This window comes from Equus quagga, chromosome 13 (genome assembly GCF_021613505.1).
Source record: "Equus quagga isolate Etosha38 chromosome 13, UCLA_HA_Equagga_1.0, whole genome shotgun sequence".
Classification (NCBI taxonomy): Eukaryota; Metazoa; Chordata; class Mammalia; order Perissodactyla; family Equidae; genus Equus; species Equus quagga.
In genome coordinates this window covers 52684760-52708833 of record NC_060279.1, presented here as the reverse complement: position 1 = coordinate 52708833, position 24074 = coordinate 52684760, and the positions used below count along the sequence as shown (strand labels likewise).

Sequence of the window (24074 nt, the reverse complement as noted above, 5' to 3'; positions counted from 1 at the left end):
TTGGCCGGCTCCGTGCCAGGCAGTGTGCCCGGAGGAGCTCGTGGGATAGGGAGGTGCAGTCTGTCCTCAGAGAGAACTGGGCCTCCTTCTGGGTCTGCCTGCGGTCCACCTGACATGGAACCCCGGGGCAACTGGCACATCGCCCAGGTGGACCATGATCCCTGGATGCCTGCAGTGGTCTCTCAGCTTCTCCTCCCATCACCACTCTTGCTGGCCACCTATCCAGCTCCACTGGCAGCCACAGTGGGCCTCTTCAGAGGCAAGTCTTTCTTGGCCTTGCTTAAAACTTTCAGTGGCTTCCTGCTGAGCTAGGAACAAAGCCAAAATTCCTTCCAGGGCCAAGAAGCTCTTCTCACCTGGCTGGCCCCTGCCTCCTTCAGCCTTATCTCTTGCCCCTCTGCCCCCTCCATCTTTGAACTCCAGCCATACTGGCCTTCTTTCAGACCCTTACGCTTAGTTGGACTCGCCGTTTCTGAGCCTTTGCACATGCTGTTCCACTTGCCTGCTACATCCTGCCCCTTCTCTCCCGCTTGTTTGCCCCACTCTTGCCAGTCCCTCCTGCACTTTGTTAGAGACCTCATCCTCAGTACAGGCCAGGCCTGCTGTCTGGGCACTCACAGCCCTCCAGAGTTACTGAAGGGTGTCCATCTTCTCCCAGCCCGAGCTCCGTGCCAGCAGCACCCCTGCTTGCTCTTGTTCACTATAGTGTGCCCAGCCCTCAGCACAATGCTAGTGCATAGGCCACAAAACGTTTCTCAGATGGATGAATGAGTGAATGAATGAGAGAGAGATGTTGCATGCACCCAGGAGGAGGAGAAGACACTTTGAGCTGAAGGCCTGGGGAGGGGTTTCCGGTGGGAACAACATTCACAGAGCTGTATGCAGCCCTAATAAAGAGGGACAGAGCAGCTGCCATCCAAGGAGCATTTGCTCCGCGCCAGGTACTGTGCTAAATACCCCACTGACCCTGGGACACCTGACGGGGTGAGCCTTCCTACTAATGAAGGACCACCCTGAGTGCTTCCCAGGCGACTGTCCCCACCCTTTGCTGCTCTCCTCCTCCTCTCTGGGGCCTTGCCTTGTCTTCCCTTGTCTCCTGCTTTTGGCTTCCCTCTCAGGCCTTGCTGGGCCCTGGTTCAGGAGCAGCTTCTTCAGCTCCACTCCTGCAGAACCAGCAAGAGGGCCCGGGACCGAGGCCCACCCTGTCTCCCAGCCTGGGGCCAGAACCAGACCAGAAACAACGGCTAAGTTCAGGGAGGGTTGGGGCCCCCCTCTTTGACCTGCAGTGTTTCAGAGGCCTTGGCACTGACTCTTCACCCGAGTTTTTAAACTACCGTCCCACCCAGGCTTCCAGTCGCGGCTCCAGGCAGAGGAGTGCGGGGGAGAAGGGGATGCAACAGCAGAGGTTTGTGAGTACTCGGCTCAGCATTTTTTTTTTTTTTTGAGGAAGATTAGCCCTGAGCTAACTGCCACCAATCCTCCTCTTTTTGCTGAGGAAAGCTGGCCCTGAGCTAACATCCGTGCCCATCTTCCTCCACTACTTTATATGTGGGACGCCTACCCCAGCATGGCTTGTCAAGCGGTGCCATGTCACACCTGGGATCTGAACCAGCGAACCCCAGGGCTGCCAAGAAGCAGAACGTGCACACTTAACTGCTGCGCCACCGGGCCGGCCCCTTGGCTCAGCTCTCAACACACATTTTCCTTTTACCCTAACAACCCTGTGCTAGTTAGGATAGGATTACCTCCAGTTTCCAGATGAGGAATCTGACGGGGAGGGATCCTGAAGTGCAGTGCTGGCGAAAGGCAGGGCCAGGGTCAGGGTCATCTCCCTCTGACTCCTAAGCCTGGTGCTAAACCCTGCTGAGCTGTCTCCCTTGGGTACAGCCCTCTGCAACCGCGCTACCCTGGCTCTGAGAGGAGATCTGGGCTGGTGCTTTGCTATGACCGGCACATCACTAAGGTTCCTGCTGCCTCAGGTGGGCGGGGAAAAGACCTGAGTCCTCCTGTGGGGACTTCCCTCCCACCGGCCCATGTCTGCTTTTCATCTCCAACTTTCCCATCGCCCCTGCTGTGGCCCCCGCCCCCGTGGAAAGACGAGGTTGGAAGGGTGAGTGATGGGCTGGGGGCTGTGTGACCATGTGCTCTGCCACCTGGGATCCTGGTTTGCCCACTGGGGGAGAGGCCACCATGGGAACAGCAGCTCTGGCTCCAGGCTAACCTCGATTATCACATAATCCTGCTGTGCAAGATTCAGCCTGGCTGGCCCTCCAGCATACAATGGAAATCAGACACAGTCAGCAGCACTAAAGTCAAGGAGAGATCTGAGGACGGCTATGGTGGCCTCCCCAGCATCCGTTTCTTCTGCCTCCATTTCCTTTTTCATGAGCGCCTGGCTTTCCTCTGGGGAATTCACTCTTGTCCCAGGAGCCCCTCAGGCAATATGAGTACTGCATCCCCTTGGTCACAGTGACTGGTTCAGGCATGGACATGTGATCCAACTGGGGCCAACAGGAGAGAGGGACTCCCAGGACCTGGGTAGCTGCTCAGGGAAGATACCGCATGGGCATACCTTGTGCTCCATGTGTCCCAGGATGCTCACAGTTTAAGTGTGGTGGGAATATGTGTCAACTTAACTGCTGTAGCTATTGTCTTGCAAGGTGAGAGAGCAATTTTGTGGAGTCTAGAGTGAAGACCACACAGTGGGGCAGAGTGGAGAGATGAAGAGAAGCCAGGGATGTCATCTGAGCTGCTCAGTCAAGCCTCACCTGCAGCTGGACCTCTAGACTTGAGAATCACTGGGCCAGCTGATTGTTCTTTGTTCCACAAGCCAGTTTGATTGTGTCTTCTATCACTTGTGACCAAAGTATGCTGACTTGTCCAGAAGGGGGTCTTTGGCAGTGATGCAAGACCACTATATGTTGCCTCACAAATAAAGAAGAAGTGGGGCGCAAGCTGAGTAAAGCAAAAGATGAATATGTGTTGGTTGTGGGAGGGGCAGATGGGTTCTGGTTTTCCTAGGGAAGCTGTCCCCCATCCTGTGTGTGTGGTACTACCCCCACTGCCAAACATACATAGAGAAGGACCTTTGAGTGGCGGGGGACCCAGATGCCACCTTGGCTTTCCCAACTCGGCCTGTGACTCAGGTCTCACCCACATGTTGCCTCTGCCTTAACAAACCTAACCCCTTTCTCAGTCCCTGACACCCCTGAAATCTATGTTGTTGGTCCCCAGGCTCCTCCCACAGTGCATTGGGTCACCAGGAAGGGGCTGCACATTCATAAAGGGCTCAAATTCCGGGCCTGGACCAAATGATAGATATAGTCAGGGAGACACCTCCGGGGTGGAAGGTGACAGTGTTATCACAAAGTTTAACCTGTGTCTCACTACAGGACCACACGGCCGGCACTGCACTCTCAATATTTTTATAAATCCTGTAACTATTTTTTAGGTAGCACAATTATATTGCATCGCATTTGTGGTGGGTCCAAAGTATTAATTTGTTAAATATACACATTTAAAATATACCACAATTTTGTGACCTTGTTTTGGGAATTTTTCGTTTTTCAATATGCTGGGAACCTCAAAGAATGGACGTGCTGACCAGGCAGGCTTCGCTTAGCTGTTCTCCGCATCTTCTAAGGCTCTTGGCAGCTCATTTGCCACCTTAAAACAACTACTTTGAGCCCAGAGGATGTACCCATAATGCTCCCTCTCCAAAGAGGAGGCTCCCAGTTCCCCTGTGGGGCAGCTGGGCAGAGAAAGGGGGGCCCACCTCAGTCCTGATGGGAAGGGACTATAAGCTTGTCAGAGAAAGAGAGAGAGCGAGAAAGAGTGAGAGAGAGCGAGAGAGCGAGCGTGTGCACAAGTGCAAGGCATCATTGCCTGTGGCTTTCATTTACTATGAACTGGAGCCTTTCATTTAAGTTTCCTTTTCTTTTCTTTCTTTTTAAAATTCCATGCCCCTTTCTACAAGCAACGAACACGCAGAGACCAGCAGTGGCCCAGCCTTGAACACCCACTCCACTTGGCCTGCTACGGATGCGCGGTCAGGAGGGCCAGATAGAGGCCAGGGAGCTGTGCCCCAGCCTCATCTGGATGGACATTCTTCCCAGAGACTACTGCCACCAGCTTTGTGCTGCCAGGGTTCACCTCCCCCAACTATCTTATCTCTGGTGTCCCTTGGGACAACACTTTAGTTTCTAAGCCTATGTGGGTGCTATAGTCTGAATGTTTGTGTCCCTGTCCCCCTGCAAATTCCTATGTTGAAACCTACTCCCCAGTGTAATGATTTAGGAGGAGGGGCCTCTGGGAGGTGATTAGGTCATGGGGGTGGAGCCCTCATGATTGGGCTTAGTGCCTGTATAAGAGACCCCAGAGAGCTGCCTCATCCCTTCCGCCATGTGAGGCCACAGTGAGAACGTGGCTGTTCATGAATCAGGCAGTGGGCTCTCACCAGACACCTAGTCTGCTGGCACCTTCACCTCGGACCTCCCAGCCTCCAGAATTGTGAGAAATAAATTTGTTTCGTAAGAAATAAATTTGTTGTTTAAGTCGTTAAGTTGTTGAGTCACCCAGTCTATAGTATTTTTGTTATATCAGCCCCAAAAGACTAAGACAGTGGGAAAACAAAGGCAAAAACTGGAGAAGAAGCTAGGACCCACCCCTGCCACAGCCTGGTGGAGCACCCATCCACCACAGCACCACTGCCAGTCCCGGCCTCTGGGCAGGGCTCCCCACTGACTCAGCGCATCCACTGTCAAGTTGTTATTTACTTCCCATGGCAGTCCACAGGGAGGGTGGCAGGCGATGACTGGTGCCATCCCCAAGTCCCTTCTCTCTTGTCTGTGTGTCCTACTAGAGAGGCAAAAAAAAAGCCACACTTTTGCTTTCTTCAGCTCCCTTGCTGCTAGGCCAACGCGCAGTAAGAAGTTGGGCTGCCGTGCTTCTTCCTCCCGCCTCTGGACTCCTCGTGAGAGGGTGTGTTACCTGCCATCTTGGAAGCATGAGCACCCAGAGAGCCACTGAGGTGCTGACCCAGGCCCTCATCTGCACCGCTGCAGAAGCAGCCCTGGGACTGCCGACTCTTGGGATGCCCTGTCCAGGAAACGCCACCACCCCTACTGTTTAGGACACTGTTGGTTGAGTGTTTTTAACTTGCAGCCAAATACATCCTAACTGACGTAGTGAAACTCAGAGGAGCTACCTGACCTGCTCAAGGCAAAGTGCTTACCATTTACAGTTAAGGCTGTGACTCCCCAAAACCCAATACGTGGAATACCTCCATAACAATGGGAGTGTGTCCCCGCTTCTTGAAGGACAAGGACAGGGGGCGTGTTCCTGCTTGAACTGGTGCCTCTGCACCAAAGGCCTAAGGCAGGAAGGACAAGGGCTTTCTCTTAGGTGAACTGTTTTTCCAACAATTTAGTTCCAAAGACAACTTCTTCAGAATGTTCTGGGGTAGCGTATTCAGCCCAGCCTCCTATAGGGATGTCCTTCATCTCTGGGCCTGGAACACAGCCCTGATGTTCGTGGAGAGGACCCAGAGGCCCAGGGTGACCCTCCATCAACAAGGGAGCACCCTGGCGTATCCTCAACACTTGACTTGCTCAGGCAGGGAACGGCTCAGCATTCCACCCAGGTTCAGAGCAAAGGTTTTCTACTTAGTCCTTAGGAAACTCGGAAACTCAGTGGAGGAGAACCTTCATCTTCCCCTCATCAGCACCTCTTTCTTAAATGCCAATCACGCAGAAAGCGGACTTGTCCAAGCCTATTCCGGCTCTCCTACTGTTTCTCTAGCATGGATAGTTGACAACAGGACAGACCCGAGCAAAAGCAGCACTCCCCCAACGTGCTCTTAGCCCCTTGCACGAACTGTGACTTGGCTCGTGCTGCCCTCGGCCCAGAGGCCTCCCTCCCTCTTCCCTTCATCGGTAATAAACCTTGTAAAACTACAGCAGTTGTCACTTTGCTTCATGGCACATGATGCTAACACCGGCTCACCTTTCCTGAGCACCTACTGTGTGCCAGGCCCTGCTCTAAGAGCTTGCACTTACTGAGTCATTCAATCTTTAGACAACCCCTCGAGGTACGTCACTATTATTATCTTCATCATCACCCACCTCAGGGTTCCCACCGCTGTACTTTCACGAAAATAAAAAATGCTGTCTACTGCAGTGTCTGCGCTCCCTGCCTGAGCTCCTTGGGGAAGGGGCAGGTCTTACCCACCACTGCAGCAATGCCTGCATGGACAAACAAATGGGGGACGGCAGGAGGCTGCTCCGGCCACCCTTGCTCTGGCTGTTGAGGAGATCAAGAAGGCATGAAAACAAGCATGTTCTGTGTCTTTCGCTCCCTCCTCCGTGGATGCATCTGTTCAGGGTAGGGGCTGTGCTTTGTCCCTAGCACCTAGCCCAGAACTCGGCCCGAGGAGGCACCCACGTCCTGGATGAACAGAATCACTCACGAACGCATCTATCCACTGACCCCTGCTCAGCCCTGGGCGCGACGCTGTGGGGAACACGCAGATGGACAAGACCGTCCTGGCCTTCCTGACTCACTGTCTGGCTGCAGAAGTAAGACACCACGAAGCAGAGTGCCAGGGACAGCTGGGGTGCAGCTCCAGCATGACAGGCGTTCAGAGGAGGGAGCAACCAATTTCGGCTGAGGAAACCCAAGAAGACTCTAAGGAGGAGAAGCATCTGAGGGACATCTCAAAAACCTGAGATTTTAGTCCCTCAAAGCTGCCGTTAACCTTTGAGTCGGTCCTTCCTTTTGGAGGGGAGCTGGGAAGAGCCACTGGTGCTGCCAACCTGGGTCAAGGTACCAGCGGCCAGGTCTGGGGCTCCCCACAGCAGGGCTTAAACAACGGATGCCTGCCCCAAAGCCAAAGCTGGGGCCCCATCAAGCCTTAGACCACAGACAGCGGGCTGAGCTGGCTGCACGGAGTCCTGCAGAGCTGGCAGAAGCCTTGGGAATCAAGGAGTCTACCTTCTCATCTTAGGGATGTGATCTCTGAACAAGCTTGGGAGCTCCAATATCTTTTCATCCTGCTGCCCTGTGCTCTGTCTGCCAGGGAGTGAATGCTCAATAAGTACTTGTGGAATGACTAACTGACCGACTGAATGAAAGAAAGTGAGGCCCCAACTTGGCTGGTGAGATAGAAAGAGAACCAAACAGTGATTCAGAAAACCTAAAGTTCTAATACTGCATCTGCCTGGTTGTCCCTTGAGTAAGCCCCTTTCCTATTTGGGCCAGATAGAGCCTATTTTGCCCCACCTGCAAAATGGAGCAGCAGAATGAGATGATCTTGAATGCAGGAGTTCTGGGCAGGCAAATGGTCAGAGCAGGGCCAGGCCTGGGCTGCTACAGCTGGAGAGCCTGGTGCCCAGCTTGTGGCAGTGGAAGCCTCTTCTGGCCTCAGATTTGGGCACGGGAGTATGCAGCCTTCATCTGTCACCTCCCCAGCCCCACCAGATCTGACAACCACCACTCGGGTTTCTCCAGGCCCAGGGAACTCAGGCCAGAGAGCATCCTTGTCTTCATCTGTTTCAGAGTTCATGCAAACCACAGGACGAACAGCACTGTGCTGTGGAGATGGCACCACAATATTTCCCTGATTAAAAAAAAGATAATGTTCTGAGCTCTACTGTGTGACTTAAATGTCAAGATTTCTTTTACCAGAGGAGATCCAATGACATTCTGGAACCTAACTGGGAAATTTGACTCTGCCTCCCCGAAGAGCTGTCAACATCTCTAGGGGGCAGTTCTAATGAAGCCCCTTGGTGGGGCATTAGAGCACAGGCAGCAAGATCTTTATCCTGTTTAGGTCAGTGACTCTGGGCAGCCAATTAAAAGCCTGGTGCCTTTGTTTCTAACCTGAAAAATGCAGATAAAACCTTGCCCTTTCCTCCCTAGATTGCTGAGGGTAATTCATCAATATTTGATCAACGACAATAATTTTAAACAAATAATTAAAAGAACAAGAGCTAATATGTACTGAGAACTTTCTCTGAGTTAGGTACTATCCTAAGCCCTTTATATGCATTATCTCACTCCATTTTACAGTAGAGGAAGGAAGAAGTATGAGGATTATGCCCATTTTACAGGGTTGAGGAGGTTAAATAATTTACCCAGGGCCACATAGCTGGTGGTACAGCTGGGATCTGAATGCAGTACCCAATGTTCCTTGTGTCAGAATAAGATCTATATCTTGTCCTTGAGGAGTTTATAATTTAGTGAGAGAAACAGGCATATGCACAAATGGGGAACAAACGAAAATGAGAATATTTCAACTGGATAAAGCCCCATGCAAGCTTGAGGCATTACTTCTTGGCAATCGTCCCATTAGTTTACAATATATTTTACATATGCAAGTATACATGTATATGCACTTAAATTTTATGTATGTTTATATATGCACGTGTGTGATGAAATTTTTTAATGGGGGATTGTTCACAGACTTTCCCCATCCCCCTACTGGTCCAAGTGAACCTTCTAATCCTATAATTGTTCGGTTTTCACCATCCTTTCTTCTAGTATCTGAGTCTAGGTCAGTTCTGCCAGACGAGTTTCTCTGCTTTTGTGATGCAGATGAAGGCCCAGGGCTGAAGACCCAGGAAGGAGGGGGACTCAGCTCAAAAGGCTGAGACAATTTACATGATAATGAGCTGAGGGGTGAGGAGGGAGAGAAAGAGGGAGAGAGAAAGGAGAGAAAGAGGAAGAGGCAAAGGGAGAAACGGGAATACAGAAAGAGAAAGAGGGGAGAGAAAGAGAGGGAGGAGCAAGGAGGAAAAAGATGGAGGGAGAGGAAGAAAGAGAAAAACCAAGGAACAGATGGAGAAAGGGAGAGAGGGAGAGGAAGAGAGGGAACCTTTATAGGCAGAGAGGAGGAGGACGGAGGAGGGAGAGAAAAGGTGGGAGAGAAAGAAGGACAAAGAGAGGGGGAGGGAAAGCCTTGCAAGCTGGGGATAGAGGGAGGGTCTCTGGGGAATCTGGAAGGACAGCAGCTCCAGAGAGTGGGGATGGGACAGACACGAGGATGACAGAAAAGGATATATGAGAAAAACAATGGGCGTTGTCCTTTGGGTCCCTTTTCATATTTTTAGAGAGATTTAGGATAAAGGGCAGGGCTCTTTCAATGATTTTGTCTGATTGTACTGTGCCTATTTAAATGGGACTCTGCTCTGGCCCTGAATCACATGGATATTCATTAGGGTTACATATCTACACCATAGACATTTATATTTTAGCTCCATGACTGTGGGCAAGTCACTTCGCCTCTCTGTGCCCCATTTTTTTTTCACTTGTAAAATGGGGATAACAAACAGCATCCACTGCACAGGGAGTTGTTAGGGTTAAATAATTTAATTCATGCAAATTGTTTAAAACAGTCCCTGGAACATAAAAATTGAAAGCCACTATTATTCATCACCATCTTTAATTCCTGGAGCTTCAGTTCTCTGAGTCCATCTACTGACCACCCCCACCTAGAAGCCCATTCCATTGAAACCAGACTCACCCTGTTAGGCCCAGCGCAGCCCTGTCCCCGGCTCCGTCTCACCAGGCTCTGCCTTGCTCTCAGTCCTCCAGGCTGGTCACACTAGAGAACCAGTTTCCTGATCCTTACACTTCTGCCCCAGTAGCCAAATAATCACCAAGCCCCTCTCCTCCTTTTGCCACCACACCTCACCTTGCTGCCCTTCTTTTCCACCCCCATTGAGACCCCCACACCTCACGTGTGGTCAATTACTGTAGCTTCCCAACCCGTCTCCCCACCTTCAGTCTCTCCCTACACTGGGCCACCCTGCACATGCCATCATGATCATTTCCTAAAAGTCACTTTTATCCCACCCCTCCCCAGCTGAGAATCTATCAATGGCTGCCTACTGCTAACAGGATAGAACTCAAACTCCTTGGCATCCCTTCCAAGGACCAATCTCCCCCCAACCTGACCTGGACTGTCTCTTCTAACCCTCCCACAACTTGCCCTCACCCTAACCCTCGGTTCTGGCCACTGGCCTCCTCTGTCAATCAAATCTCCTTTGGTCACTACCAACCCACGACCTTTACTCATGTTCTTCCCTGCTTCAAGTCCCTTTCCTCACCCACATCTGCCCCTGTCAAGCCACATCTCTGCTTCAAGGACAGGTCCAGCCTCGCTTCCTCTAAGAAGCTTTTCCTGACCACCTTGTGGAATGGTTGTGCTCATTCAGCCTGGGAGCCCTGTCTTCCCTGGAAGATGACCAGCTCCTCACAGGCCTCATCTCACATGCCCATCAATCTTTACGCAGGGCTTAGCAGAAAGCCCACACATAGTAGGTTCTCAATCAACATCTGTTCATTTAGTGATGAAATTATAGGTACTTTTCCTTTTTTCTCTGAGCACTGGGAAAGTTAGAAACGTCATTTCACTTAAGGGATGTGCTTTTGCTTGTTGTTATTTTTTTTGTGAGGAAGATTCACCCTGAGCTAACATCTGTGCCAATCTTCCTCTACTTTGTACGTGGGACGCCTCCACAGCATGGCTGATGAGTGGAGTAGGTCTGCACCCGGGATCTGAACCTGTGAATCCTGGGCCACTGAAGCAGAGCGTAACGAACTTTAACCACTCGGCCACGGGGTTAGCCCCAAGGGATGTGTTTTTGAAGACCTACTATGTGCTCAGTGCTATGCTGGTTGTTGGCTTGAGGAGGTGACCCAAAGATGAATGACACAGGTTTTGAGAAGGAGTTCCTATTCTAGACTTCATTGGTGGGCTTTACTGGTTCCAGAGCCCACCGGAAATTATATGCAAAACTTCCTAGCTATGTGCATGTGTGCACTGTTCTGGAGACAAGGCTCAGGCTTTCATTAGCTGCTCAGATGGGTTTTGACCATCCTAAAGTGCAAGGGTCTCTGCTCTAAGGAAAAAGTGACACAAACAACCAGCCTTCATACCAGTGCATGAGTAAGTGCTCAACGGGGAAAGAAGAGGGAAGGCTTCATGGAAGACACAGGAGCTAAGCTGGTCCTTACTGAATAGGAGGAGTTCCAGGAGAAAAAGAAGGGGAAAGAAGGGGAGAAGGCATCAGAGGCAGAGGGTGCGGCCTGAGGCAAGGTCTAGAGGCATGGGAGTGCATAGTGTCCTTGGGAAGCGGTCCATGGTCTGCGAAAGATGGGGCACGGGGTGTGGAAGACCCACACTGATGTAAGGGGGTCCCTGCTGGTTTGGTTTTTTTAAACATTTTATTTTATTTTTCCTTCTTCTCCCCAAAGCCCCCCAGTACATAGTTGTATATTTTAGTTGTGGGTCCTTCTAGTTGTAGCATGTGGGATGCCACCTCAGCATGGCTGGATGAGCGGCGCTAGGTCCGCACCCAGGATCTGAACTGGCGAAACCCTGGGCCGCCGAAGCAGAGCGCATGAACTTAACCACTCAGCCATGGGGCCAGTCCCGGGTCCCTGCTGTGTGCCCTACGCCAAGGCTTTTTCAAACTTGGGTTCATGCTCAAGTGACCTCAAGTGAGTCCACATCACAGAGAACCCAAGGAAGAAACCAGTCAGTCCTCCCTCCACTGTGGCGCTAGGGAAGGTGGTGAGCCAGATGCCAGGAGAAGTCAGGGACACCTGTTCTAATAAGGTACAGCAGGGAAGCTTCTAGATGCTTCTTTGTGTGGAGTGTGCAGAGCTCAAGCAGAAGCTGGGTGTGAGGCTGTCCTCCTCCAGATACCCCATGATGGGTGGGGGGGAGGATGGAGGATGGCAGAGGTGGGGAAGCCAAGAGAGGGAAGGAGGTCTTTTCTTTAGAGACCAAAATACCAGTCTGGGTCTGTTCTCCATGGGGTGGTTCTCCCAACATCCAAAACAGCAGATCACCCAGGGCAACCCCTGGGGATCTGAGAGAGGAAAGAGTTTGGAGACTCAGCCCTGGGGCCAGGGCATCTGAGTACCAACAACTGGCTGGCTGCAGGCAGACCTAACTGGAGGGCATCCAATACCCCAGGGCCCCTTCCCTCCCCCAGCGTGCAATTCAGGCTGAACAGAAGCTTTCTCTCTTCTGGCATGCCAGGCTCAGGGCCTTGGTACTTGCTTGGAACCTCTGTCTCTTCCCCCTCCGTGGCTGGCTCCTTCTTGTGGCCAAGTTTCACTCCTTTTCCAGGTTCAGGGGGACTTTCTCTGGCTAACCAGTCTCATGTAGCTGTACCCTGTGTCCCCAGCTGATACCAGGGTGTCCCTCTGCCCAGCTCCCCAGACTGTAAATCCTTACCAGCCTACTCCCGGGAAATACCTTCTCTAGCTGCCCGGCTCCCTTTGGCTTGAGTCTTGGGTCAACTTTCCTTTCCTGCTCTTCACAGGTGAAATAACACAGAAAGGAGGTGCTCGAGTGCCTGGAGGCCTGTGCCAGCAGGAGGATGCGCCTGACAAGCCCGCACTGCCCTAGGGATGGGTCAGGCCCTGCCATGGTGCCACCTGCCATAAGAGGACTGGGTTCCAACTCTACCGTGTCCTGGGGACTCTCCAGGGAGTCCCCACTCTGTTCTCAGTCTTCCTTTCCACTGGAGCCTTCCCTATCCTCCTGCTTGAGGGCTGTCTTGACTGGGAAATCCCACAGAGGAGAGGCCCCAGGGGCCCTGCAGTATACTTCTTAATATATCATGTTCCCAGCTATTCCTAAGCAATCATCTCTCTATTCAGGATAATAAAATGGGAAAAAACCTCCCACAGGAACAATTAATGTTTTCCAAAATGGAAGGAGAAAAGCATTCCAAAGTCCCGTTGACTTTCCTGGGTCATAACCAGGGCGGGAAATTTTGGGGAAGGAAGAGTTGGTTGGGAGGCGGGCACGGTGGTGAACACACACACTCTTGGAAGATGTCGCAGGCTGCGTGTGTATGTGTGCAGGGAGTGTGCTGTGGACACACAAGCCTTTTGCACTGTGTCGGTCATCTGGTTAACTGAGGTTCAGGCACTATGCTCTCTCTTTGGCCAAAAGGGAGACAGAGACCAAAGGCTTGTGGCCTGTCCCATATCTGAAGATCAGACCAGACCCCTCCTGTTCTGGGCTTTAATGCTGAGTTAACTAAAACGAGTTAACATACGTAAACTGTTTAGCCCAGTGCCTGGCAGCGAGTAGATGCTCAACAAATGGGGGCTATTCGTATCACTACCGTGGCCAGTATTACTGAAATGATTAAGTCTTGTAACCGTCTTGGCTAATTCTGGTGATCTGAGTGGGTATTTGCTGACTGGTTCCTCTAGGCACCGCTCCCACAGTGCTCGTTTCTGTGTCCCTAGCAGCCAGCACAATATCTGGCACATCATCAGCCCTCAGTGAATGTTTAATGGAGACAAGACTGAAGAACAAGCCGTGCCCCTCCTCCCACAGGCCCGGGCTCTGGGACCAAAACCAAAGCCTGTCCCCTGGGGGGGCCGGGGAGAAGTGCTTCCTCTGCAGAACCAGCTTCTGGACTCAGGCTCCTTGAGGAGCAGTGGATGGGGCCCTGGCCCTCCTGCCAGCGCCCGACTTCCCCGTCCTGGCCTGGCCTCGGACACACTCTGTCACCCAATTCCCCAGTACCTGAAGGAGCCACTGCTCGAGCTGGGATAACTCTGCCCCATGGAATTAGGATTCTGTGCATAAAATATTGAATTTTACAATTAAAGCTATCTGTCACAGATGATTTATCAGACCCACAGAAGGTGAGACTTTTATATACTTATTCCATTCACGACTTATTAGACGCCTGGAAATGCAACTGAAAAACAGTCCCTTTTCTGGAACCTTGACTTCCTACAGAAAGGAGAGCTCCTTAGGCCCTCAGACTCACCTGGGAGAGGCAGGAAACCATCCCTTGGTTAAAGGAGGAAAGAGAGTCAATCCAAATGGCTGCCCCCCCTCCCCCGCAAGGCAAAGCAAGCTCTCCTAGGGAGGCGGATGGTGGCCAGCTTGTTTTGTTTAAGAAATATTTTTTCTGTTCAAGTTAACTGCCAAGGGCAAGTGCTTGTACAATGCTGTGGGAGTCCCAATCCAGAACAGTCACCAACCCTTTCTTATCTGCAAAATAAACCCTGGAATTCTGTGGCTGTTGTCTTTGATGGCAACACTGCTGTGGAGGTTTGCCCATCACTGCAGCCCCTGTTTGTTCGCCAGGTGAAGTGGTTAACTGGTTTAGGTTGGTGACTAGCCTTCTCTCTCGTATACAGCACAGTCTCTTCTATTCCTCTAAGGCAGCCTGGCGCTATGAAGAGAGTGCTGCCAGGAGCAGAGACAGGCCCTCTCCTCACTGTGCCCGTGGGCTCAGAGGCCTACCTTTCTCTCCTTGTCACCATATTCGATGCCCAAAGTGTCCATGGCTCGGACGATGGCTGCCAGGGATTGGATGGTGTTGCTGTAGACAACAGGCTTGTACTGTTTCACGTCTTCTCCAGAGAAGCCATCTTCGTGGATGATCCTAGAGAAAAACCACACACACCAGACCTGATGAGTGTGCTGTCCTCACCAGGTGTGTGAGGCCCCCGGGGCCAACCAACCTCCTGGCCTAGCTGGCTGAGGGCTAGGTCTAATTTGGATGCTGAATTACTGAGCTGCTGCATTAACATCATAAAATCTAAAGGAAAAAATCTACCTAAATTACTTAAAATTAATCTGACAAACAGAATAGTGGAAAAAAGAAATGCAGGCTTTTTACCTTCCCTCTATCTAGTGAGAGAAATATTAGTGAGCAAGGTGTTGATAACATCTGAAAGCACTTAGAATAGGAGAGGTACACACTAAGCACTCGATTCATGTTAGCATTATTTTAAGCAAAGCTCAGGGTCTTAACTTAAATATCCACTCAGGAGCATATTGCTGAAGACCCCTGCAACAAGCCTGCAAAGGAATAATACATTTTTCTTTCACAGAAAACTCACAGTGCTTCTAATGAAGGGACGAGGATTCGCTTAAAATGAACCATCTTCATCTCGGACAACAGAAAAGTCAACAGAAGGAGTGTGTCTACTCTCCCATCCTCGGCTGGGATTTGACCACTGTGTCACCCTTACTCTGGTGGCTCTGAACATGACACAGAGGACACGATGCGGACATCACTGTTCTCAGAGGCCATGTGACACAGGCCTCTCCTGTTCTCAGGTTCCTCTGAGGTCAGGGTGAAGCCTAGACACGCCCTAATGTCCCTTCTCCCTGCAGATAGTGGCCACTCAATAAATGTTCCCTGCTGACAAGGTCCTGGATAGGAGAGAAGGCTAGAAAGGGGGAATAACCCGAAACTTTGCTAGAATTCTCTTATGGTTGAAGTAATTAAGAAAGAGTGAAGGGATTTTAAGACTAATATCCAACATCAGTCATCTCCCAATGAACTGTGTAAACTCTTCTTTGGTTGTATCTTTCGGTCTGAGATTGCATGCTCCTTGTCACATGTACACACACCAACATAATAGCTGAGACCCGCCTTCCACCTCACAGCCCCTTCAGTACAGGAGAAATGTGCTAACAATTCTATTTTCTTTTTTTAAACAATTTTATTGAGATACAATTCATATACCATACAATCCACCTATTTAAAGTGTGAGTCAATGTTTTTTAGTACATTCACAAAGTTGGGCAATGATCACTACAGTCTAATTTTAGAACATTTTTGTCCCCACCAAAAGAAATCACGTACTCATTAACACTCACTAGTCATCCCCAGCTCCAGGAATGAGCAACTACTGATCTGCATTCTGTTTTTATCAATTTGTCTATTCTGGATATTTCACATAAATGGAATCATATAAGATGTGGTCTTTTGTGACTAGTTTCACTCAGCGCAATGTTTTCAAGATTCATCCATGTTATAGCAGGGGCCAGTACTTCACTCCTTTTGTTGACAAATTATATTCCATTGTATGGATTTATCATATTTTACTTATCCATCCATCAGTTGGTGTGTACTAACAATTCCTGTTGCAAAATCTGACTTGGTGCTGGGCTCTGGGTCTTTATGCTGACTGCCTCGACTCTATTGCCTTTGCGTTGACTTTAGCCCCAAGTCCAATTCCGTACAAGTCTCTTGGTGCACTATCCCCCAGAGGGCTCTCAAAGGGAATTGCTAGCTCCCACTGTGAACAACTAGAAAACTGGACAGAATACGTGAAACAAGCAGTTTCGGACATTGGAGAATAGGCAGCACAGGACTGTGACCCCAGAGAGAAGGGAAACAAATGTGGCGAGTCCTATGACTGCCTTGGCTTTCTGCCTGGAGGCGTTTACCAGACCTCATTGTGGGGAGGGAGAACCCAAGCAGAGCAGAGCGGTTTTACTGGGCTGACGAGATAAAGATCCAAGTTCAGGAAGGCTGAGGGGGCTGGAATTTGAGGAGCAGAGGACCAGAGAGAGAACCACAGAGAGAGAGAAAGCTCCAGATATCTGAATAGGGGTCTCCTTGAGTCTGTGGCTGAAGTGGGGGAGACTCTACAAGCTCAGCAAGGAACAGGTATCAGGGAGCTCGTAAGCTGAACACTTTCCCAAGCTCACCCAAGGCTGGGAGACATTCAGGTTCTGACCAGCCAGAGTGGAGAGTCCTTGTTGAACACCTAGGGTACTCAGCAGAGACCCCAGAAGGCTCGTGCCATGGCAGTAGGGCCAACCTACCCCTAGAGTAAAGGCTACTTTAGACCCACCCTGACACAGCTTAAACATAGGCCTCAAAAAAATCAAGCTAACCCATAAGTAACTCAACTGCCTGAGAGAATAAAGTCCAACACTCTTCAACCGAGGACGACAAAATCTAGACACTTAACAATATAATATTCACAACGTCCCCATCCAGTAAAAAATTCCTGAAAATGCAAAGAAGCAGGAAAGTGTGACCGATAACCAGGAGAAAAATCAGTCAATAGAAGCAGACTCAGAAGGGACAGAGACGACGAACTAGATAAGAATTTTAAGACATCTATTTTAAATATTTTCAAGAAATTAAAGGAAAACATCAACACAATGAGTAGAGAAATGGAAGATATAAAAAAGAAAAAATATACTATCTAGAGATGAAAATACAATATCTGAGATAAAAGTTTCACTGTATGGGTTAACAGGAGATTAGACACATAGGAGATTAGTGAACTTGAAGACACAGCAATAGAAACTATCCAAACTCAAGCAAAGAGAGAAAAAAGGCTGAAGAATGTATTGTGACATTTCTAACATATGTAAAAGTAAAGCTTATGCAACAACAGCACAGAGGACAGGAGGGCTAAAATGGAAAATTCTTAAATTCTACATGAAGTGGTATAACATTACTTGAGAGTAAAGCGTGGTAAGTTAAGACACATGTTGCAAACTCTAGAACAACCACTAATAAGCTATGTAAAGAAGCCAGCTGTTACCCAGCCTCCATGACGAGACTCCCCTTAGAGGGTGGGAACCTCTGGGTGACCTGAGCAGTACAGCTGGGATTGGCCGGTCCCCATGATACATTCTCTGGTGCAATGAGCTTCTCCTGCTTCATTTTGGACCAGAAGGCCTTCCACCCTTCTGAAGACCCTGGCTGCCTACAGGATATCCCCCCACATGGGGATGGGACTATCATTTTCACACCTATTGGTATCAATCTTTACACTTCCTAATAAGGTCGAGAGGGTAGGATTTTATTATACCTATTTGACAGAAGAGGAAATTGAGACTGAGAGAGATTAAGTAGTTGGCCTACTATCTCTCAGCAGGTAAGCGCCAGAGGCAGGAGCAGAACCCAGGTCCTGGCACACAGTCCTCTCTGCCACACCACAATCCTCGGGCTGAGCTAGGTAGCATACGGCCTGCAAGGGCTCAGCCTGGTGCCTGGGGTGGCCCAAGATAAAAAAGCTTCATATGAGGCCTGCAGAAATGATGCAATTTGGGGAAAAATTGCTCAAATTATGATCATTAGTTTTATAACTTGTTCAAACTGGCTTATATTAGCTTAAAATTGAGCTTCCTATTTAAGGGTAGAATTTTATATCCCCTCCTAACTACAAAGTACTAAGTACTCAACACTAGAAAAGTTGGACCATATAAAACAACACTAAAAAGAATATTATTCATAATCCTCCCATTCAGAGAAAAACACTGAGTTTTTAGCGTAAGTCCCTCCAGTATTTCTTTCAAGCACATTCCTCCCTTCCTCTCCCCCAGCATTAACCTGAGTCACATATGCTTAACAGTTTCACTTAAAGCCACTTCATTTTCTACTTCCCCATCTCATTCCTGAGAAGCACGGTAGAGCAGTGGTTAGAGCTTAGGAGTCAGGCGTGGGCGACCCCAGCGCTATCACTGAGGAGCTGTGTGTCTCTGGAAAGGATTTAACCCCTCAGGCCTTGGTTTCCTCATCTGCAAGGAGCTGTTGTGAGGAATAACTGTAAAGTGCTTATCACATGCATAATACATAATCATTACATAATAAAGGTACAGTCAGTACATAATAAATGGTAGCTATTAGTAATAACATCCTCATTCTAAAGTAAAAATCTCCCAAACAGAATTTTCTTCATTCGTGGTAAAAAAGCAGCAGAATAATAACGGCAGCTAGCGTTTGAGGCTTTACTCTCTGTGCTAGTGCTTTACATGCTCCATCTTGTTTAATCTTCAAAACAATCCTAGGAGGTAAAAACTATTATCTCCTTTTTACAGATGAGGAAACTGAGGCTCAGAGGGGTTAAGCCACTTACTTGAGGTCACACAGCCAGTAACTGTCAAAGTGGCCTTTGAGGCCCTGCTTATGACCACCAAGCTGGTGCTGAGAGGCAGGGCTGCTGCTTCTGCCCCCCATCCCTCTATCCAGGTTCCCAGGGAATCCAGAGATTTCACAAAGTGAGCATGAGAACACCTCCTACAATATCAGCTGAAGGAGTGTGGGGCAGGGAAAGGAGGTGTCTGGTTCGGGGCTGGAGAGGCAGCCCAGGTCTGAGCCCTGGAGACAAGGCTCCATGGACATGGAAAGCAGGAGTGAGGCTGCAGGGGACACCTTAGCAACAGTCGGTGGCATCTCTGGTATCTCACACTGCAGTAGCCCCAGATAAACTGACCTTCATCTACGTGGTAGAGTGACAGAGTGCAGAATCAAGTCCCAGACACATCAGGTGAGCCATTGGATACAGCCACGCCTGAAGTGAACTTTATCCCTACTCTTTTGAGTGATATGAGCCAAAAAATTCCCCCTTACTTTTGCAAAAGCTAATTTGACTTGGGTTTCTGTCATTTACAAACAACAGAGAGAGTCATGACTAAAACATGTTTTGTACCTTGATAACAACAATCATCAGAGATCATCTCCTAGTAGACTTGTTTATTAATTTTCCATCTTTATACCAGTCTGTCAGCCCCTGGAGGTCAGGTACCACATCTCACTCACCTCATTTCCCCCTCTCCTTATTACCTGGCACAGACAGGGCTGGGCTCTGGTCAGTACTCAGACAAAGTGGGACATAACTACGTGAGGTAGGAGGACACAGGTGTGCAAGACCCACCCCTCTCCACGGGGCTCACTAAAGGAGGCAGACAAGGGTGCCGAGGTGGGAATCCACCAGGTTCCCATGCCTGCGGGGTCAGAGCAGCAAGGGAGGCCAAGCTAGACGCTGCACTTGCGCCACCCAAAACTTAGGGACCCTGCGGGTGTTCCAAGCTACCAGACGAGAAGAAATGGGGAGCACGCAAGAGCTGACTCTGCAGCCCTGAGCATTCGACTTTGAACAGAAGCCACCAGCTGAACTCTGGAAACCTGGCAACGCAGTTGAGGGAGGAGATCTCAAGTGGAAATGGGAGCGAGAGGGAGGGTGGCAGCCCAGCCTGCCCGAGCAGGTCTGAGCCTTCTGGGAAGAGGTACCGAGGAGGGACCCCCCAGCTCCCCTAGCGCGGCTCCTCTCTGCTGCCTCAGGGACCCTGCAGCAGGCCTGGCCCGGGCTCCCTGGCTCTCTGCACCCCCTCAGTCTAAGACTGCACTCAGCTGCAGGGAGCCTCCCCAGGCACAGCGGCCTTATATGGTTATAGAACCACAGGCTTGGGAGCTGGAAGGGACCTTGGAAGATCATCTGGCCCAGCAGCCATTCTCCGTCTCTGAATCACAGATGCCTTAGAGACTGTGACAAACGCACGAACGCACGCAGTTTTACCCCTACTTTCTGGAGGTTCACGAGCTCACAGACCCTAAGCTGCTGGAATGCGTGATTTTTCACTCCATTTCCAGGCTGAATGAAATGCCCCTCTGCTCCCTTCATCAGCACCCCTCCCCTGCACCGGGGCCGTCTCTCCATCCTCCACCATGAGCTCTTTAAGGATCCAGATTAAGGCGGTGCTTCTGGAGCCAGACTGAGCTGTGTGACTGGGCAATTTCCCAAACTGCTTGGTGCTTCAGGTTCCTCACCTTCTCTGGTGAGGGACTGCCTATCCTCACTGGGTTGTGGTGGGTCAGGAAGAGGGCCTGGCACAGAAGGCACTCTATCAGTTTAGCTGTTATTATTATTGTTAATGTTCTATTTCATGAGTTGGGCAGGGGGGGAAAATGCAGTTGGTTGATGTCCTGTGTCTGTCTCTTGAGGAAAGGAAGTCACCCAGGGCCATGGGGCAGGAAGGCCAGGAAGCCATGGGAGGACCGCTGCCTGCCGGAGGGGGAGGCAGGGTTCCCGGCCACAGCATGGAAGACGGGGCAGGGAGAGCGGCGTTCTCTGGACTGGAGCCGAGAATCTGCTTTTACCTAACGAACATCACAGGAGTAGTAGTGGGTTGAAAAGCTGAATCTCCTGATTCGGGGGCTGCTTAATGATGTCATAAAACGTGCTTCCAATGGCAGCTGGAGATTCACACACTGGCCACCTGGGCAGGGTCAGTGCTCAGGGCTTCATTTGTGCGACCACGATTCACACGCGACAGTTTGCAGTCATCAGGGAGACCTGATGGGCCATGGGATACGGCCCTGGAGCCACACCCTCCCCAGTGGAGGTGGGAAGGGACCACCCTGGCATAGAACACATTTTTAATCCAACAGCGAACAGGTAGATGCCAGGGAGTTACTGAGCTATGTGCCAGTAATCAGGAGCTCCACGGAACCTAGTGAGCACTGGACCTGGACAGGACTGTAAAATGCAAACACCCCTTAGAGTATAGTATGTCTGCACAGCCACGTTTATACAACCACGTTTGTGTGTGACGGTGTTGGCGAGGGAAGGGGGTGTGGAGGGAGGAGGGAGAGAGAAAAGACGACATGGGAGGATGCTTAACAAAATATCATCACACGCTTTTGTGCAGTGGTACTCTCTATTGTTTGTTTTGTCTCATTTAAAAAATGTGCATTTGTTACTTGTAAGAACAACAAATCATTTTCAATGGGAGACAAACACTTCCTGTTTCACGGGGTCCCATTCTGGCCAGGAGAGAAGTCTAGAGTATAAAGCGGTAAAGCTGTTAATCGACAGGAACTTCCGGACATGCTTCATTCGGGTTCAACTGGTGCCAGATCTCGTCAGACTTGGAGGCCTGTGAGGCCTGGTCCCTGCCTTCCCAGGGCTCTTGCTCTAGATGATAAGGCTGGTGCTGAAAACATGAAAGCTAACAATATAAAATGGCATCTGCCAAGGGCCAGCTGAAGAGCATGTGTGTCAGACACGTTGGCTGCCACCTAACAGCCATTCCCTTCTCATCATGGTGAGTCCCTTTCCCTGCCTCCCCTGCAGCTAAGAGTGACCATGTGATCCACTTCAAGTGAGTCAGATTGAAAGGGAGGTGGCCAGAAATGCCTCTAACAAAGGGTTTTCCTTCCTGGTCCAAAGACAGAGGACTTCGAGAACAACTTTCCTGTCCCCCTTCTCCACTGTCCCTCTGCCCCTGGCTGTCCCTCACTGGCCATTCCCTGGCTTCTTGTCTTTACACATGTTTGTGTGAGGAAGTAAATACTGGAGCTATGGTAGCCATCTTGTGACCATGAGGTTAAATGCCACCACTCTGAGGATGGAAGATCAAAGGGGTAGAGGCAGTTCCTACTGACACTGCTGAACTGCCAAATCAACCCTGGGGCTGTCTGACAACAAAGATCATGCTCCTACCATGATACCCGCTGCCTGGGACAGAGAAGTGGTCCTCCCCGGAGCCCACAGAGAAACAGTCATTTTCCAGGTGGGAAACTGACTGAGAGAGAAAAGACTTGCCTATAGGCAAGTGGTTAGCTTGTGGCAGGGCAGGGACAAAATCCCCAGAGGCCTTTCCATTGGGCCACAGGCCTCTCCCCTCCCTTAGTGCTCCCCTGAGGTAGGGGAGGTGATGGGTGATCCTGGTGAGAAAAACATATATCAACTGTAAAACAAAAAGATTCTTTCCCTTCTGTCTTAAAAGCTCTAGCTCCTAATAATTTGGAAGCTTCCTGGAGGGTATTCTGTAAGCTCCTTCCTTCATTCATTCCCAAATTCACTCTTCGTATAGTTTTTGCGTACCTACTATGTACCAGGCACTGTATCAAGTGCAGGGGATGTAAGAGAGCACCAACAGACACAGCCCTGCCCTCGTGGAGCTTGCATTCTAACGGGAAAGACAGTGGATACATAATTTTACAAAAGGTTATTTAAATTATAATTGTAGTAAGTGCTACCAAGGAAAAAACCCAAGCTGAGAGAGACACCCTGGGAGCACCTACCGTTTGGGAGCAGTCGGGGCAGGGCCAGCCTCTCAGGGAGCGCACTGCAAGTCAAGCAGGAGCTGGCTGGACACACAGGGACAGGATGGGGGACACAGACGAGCACAGGCAAAGGTGGCACTTGGGGAGCCACTTCTCGTGTGGTCTCTGCCTGTCTTCCAGAGCCCCCGCTGGCACACAGGGTGCTTGGCAGATGTGTGCAAATGAACAGAAGGCACTTTGTGGGCTGGCACGTGGGACCGGAAGCCAGAAATTCCAGGCAGGAGGGCTGCTCTGGGTCTGGGGCTGGCGTAGGTCTGATGGTCCTTCCTGAGGGAGGTTTCCATTGAGTCTCACGGAGCTGTAAACAGCAAGCTACTTCATTGGGGGAAGTGTCACCAACGCCTGCCTGGCTTAGGGCACCGGCAGCAATGGCAGACACAGCCGGGGGAGACACCGAGGACAAAGGGCGGAGAGCGCCAGGGCCCTGCTGAAACGGCCTCCTGCTTCTCCCTGGTGGAGCTCCCGACTCTGTTCTTGTATTTACTTTCACTTACGAAAGCTTGTGTCCAGTGGGGTCTGACCTGCCAGAGAGACCCTGACCCCCCGTTTGGGGGATGCCATGAAGAGTGAGGTCTAAACAGAGTGGTCCAGAGGGTACTGTGTGGGCAGGGCTGGGGCAGGGTGGCAGATGGGCCTTTCTAGGACCTGCAGCAGCCCAGATCCCCTAGAGGACACCATTCACTCATCCATTTATTCATCCCACAAACAGACACTGAGCACCTGTTAGGAGCTGGACACACCCTGACTATGCTCTCGGAACAGTGTGGACGATGGGACAGAGGAGAGACCTGGGCCTGGGTCTCTGCTCTGTAAAACGGGGATAATGACTTCATCCCTCAGAGGGCCATGAGCAGTATTAAAGAATGTGGGGGGAGGGCCTAGCACACAGTCGGGCCCAAGAAATGCCAGTTGCTAGTATTATTTAAAAGTCACAGACTGATCAGTGCAAAGCAGGGCCAGACCACTAGTCGTGTCTCCCAGGCATGGGCCCCTCCTCCCCAGTGCGGCAGTGCTTGACCTAAATGAATGAGGTGCTGGGGGCCCAAGAGTCTCCACGTTTTGAGTGATAGGCTCAGAGACCACTGGCTGGGCAGTGGTGAGGGGTGTGTGCTTTACAAAGTAATTATGCTGGGACCTTATGCTGGGACTTCAAATTTCCCAGAGTTCCAAGACAACACAGGCACTGAGACCTGGAGGCCCCTGATGGGAGGTGAGAAGCTTCGCTCCTCTCTAGGCATCAAGGCTGTTTCCTTGACTGGCAGAGCGTGAGCTCTCCTCAAGATTACTGCCTCGTCAGTCTCCCGCTGAGGGCCTCCTCCTTCTCCCATGCACAGACTGACTACTAGGTGCCAGGTGCAGTTCATATGGCACCTAGGAGACAGTGGTGAACAGGACAGACATAGCCCTTGACTTCAAAGG

The 24074-nt window shown here is 50.5% G+C and overlaps 1 protein-coding gene across 2 annotated transcripts in view; it reads right to left on the bottom strand.

The window, feature by feature from the left end:
* Positions 1-24074, bottom strand: part of GNAO1 (G protein subunit alpha o1) — a 171143-nt gene that overhangs the window by 73671 nt on the left and 73398 nt on the right. For both annotated transcript variants that reach the window (XM_046684294.1, XM_046684293.1), the window contains exon 3: positions 14291-14432. In XM_046684294.1, coding sequence (XP_046540250.1) covers positions 14291-14432 — 142 coding nt within the window. The remainder of the gene's footprint in view (positions 1-14290; positions 14433-24074) is intronic.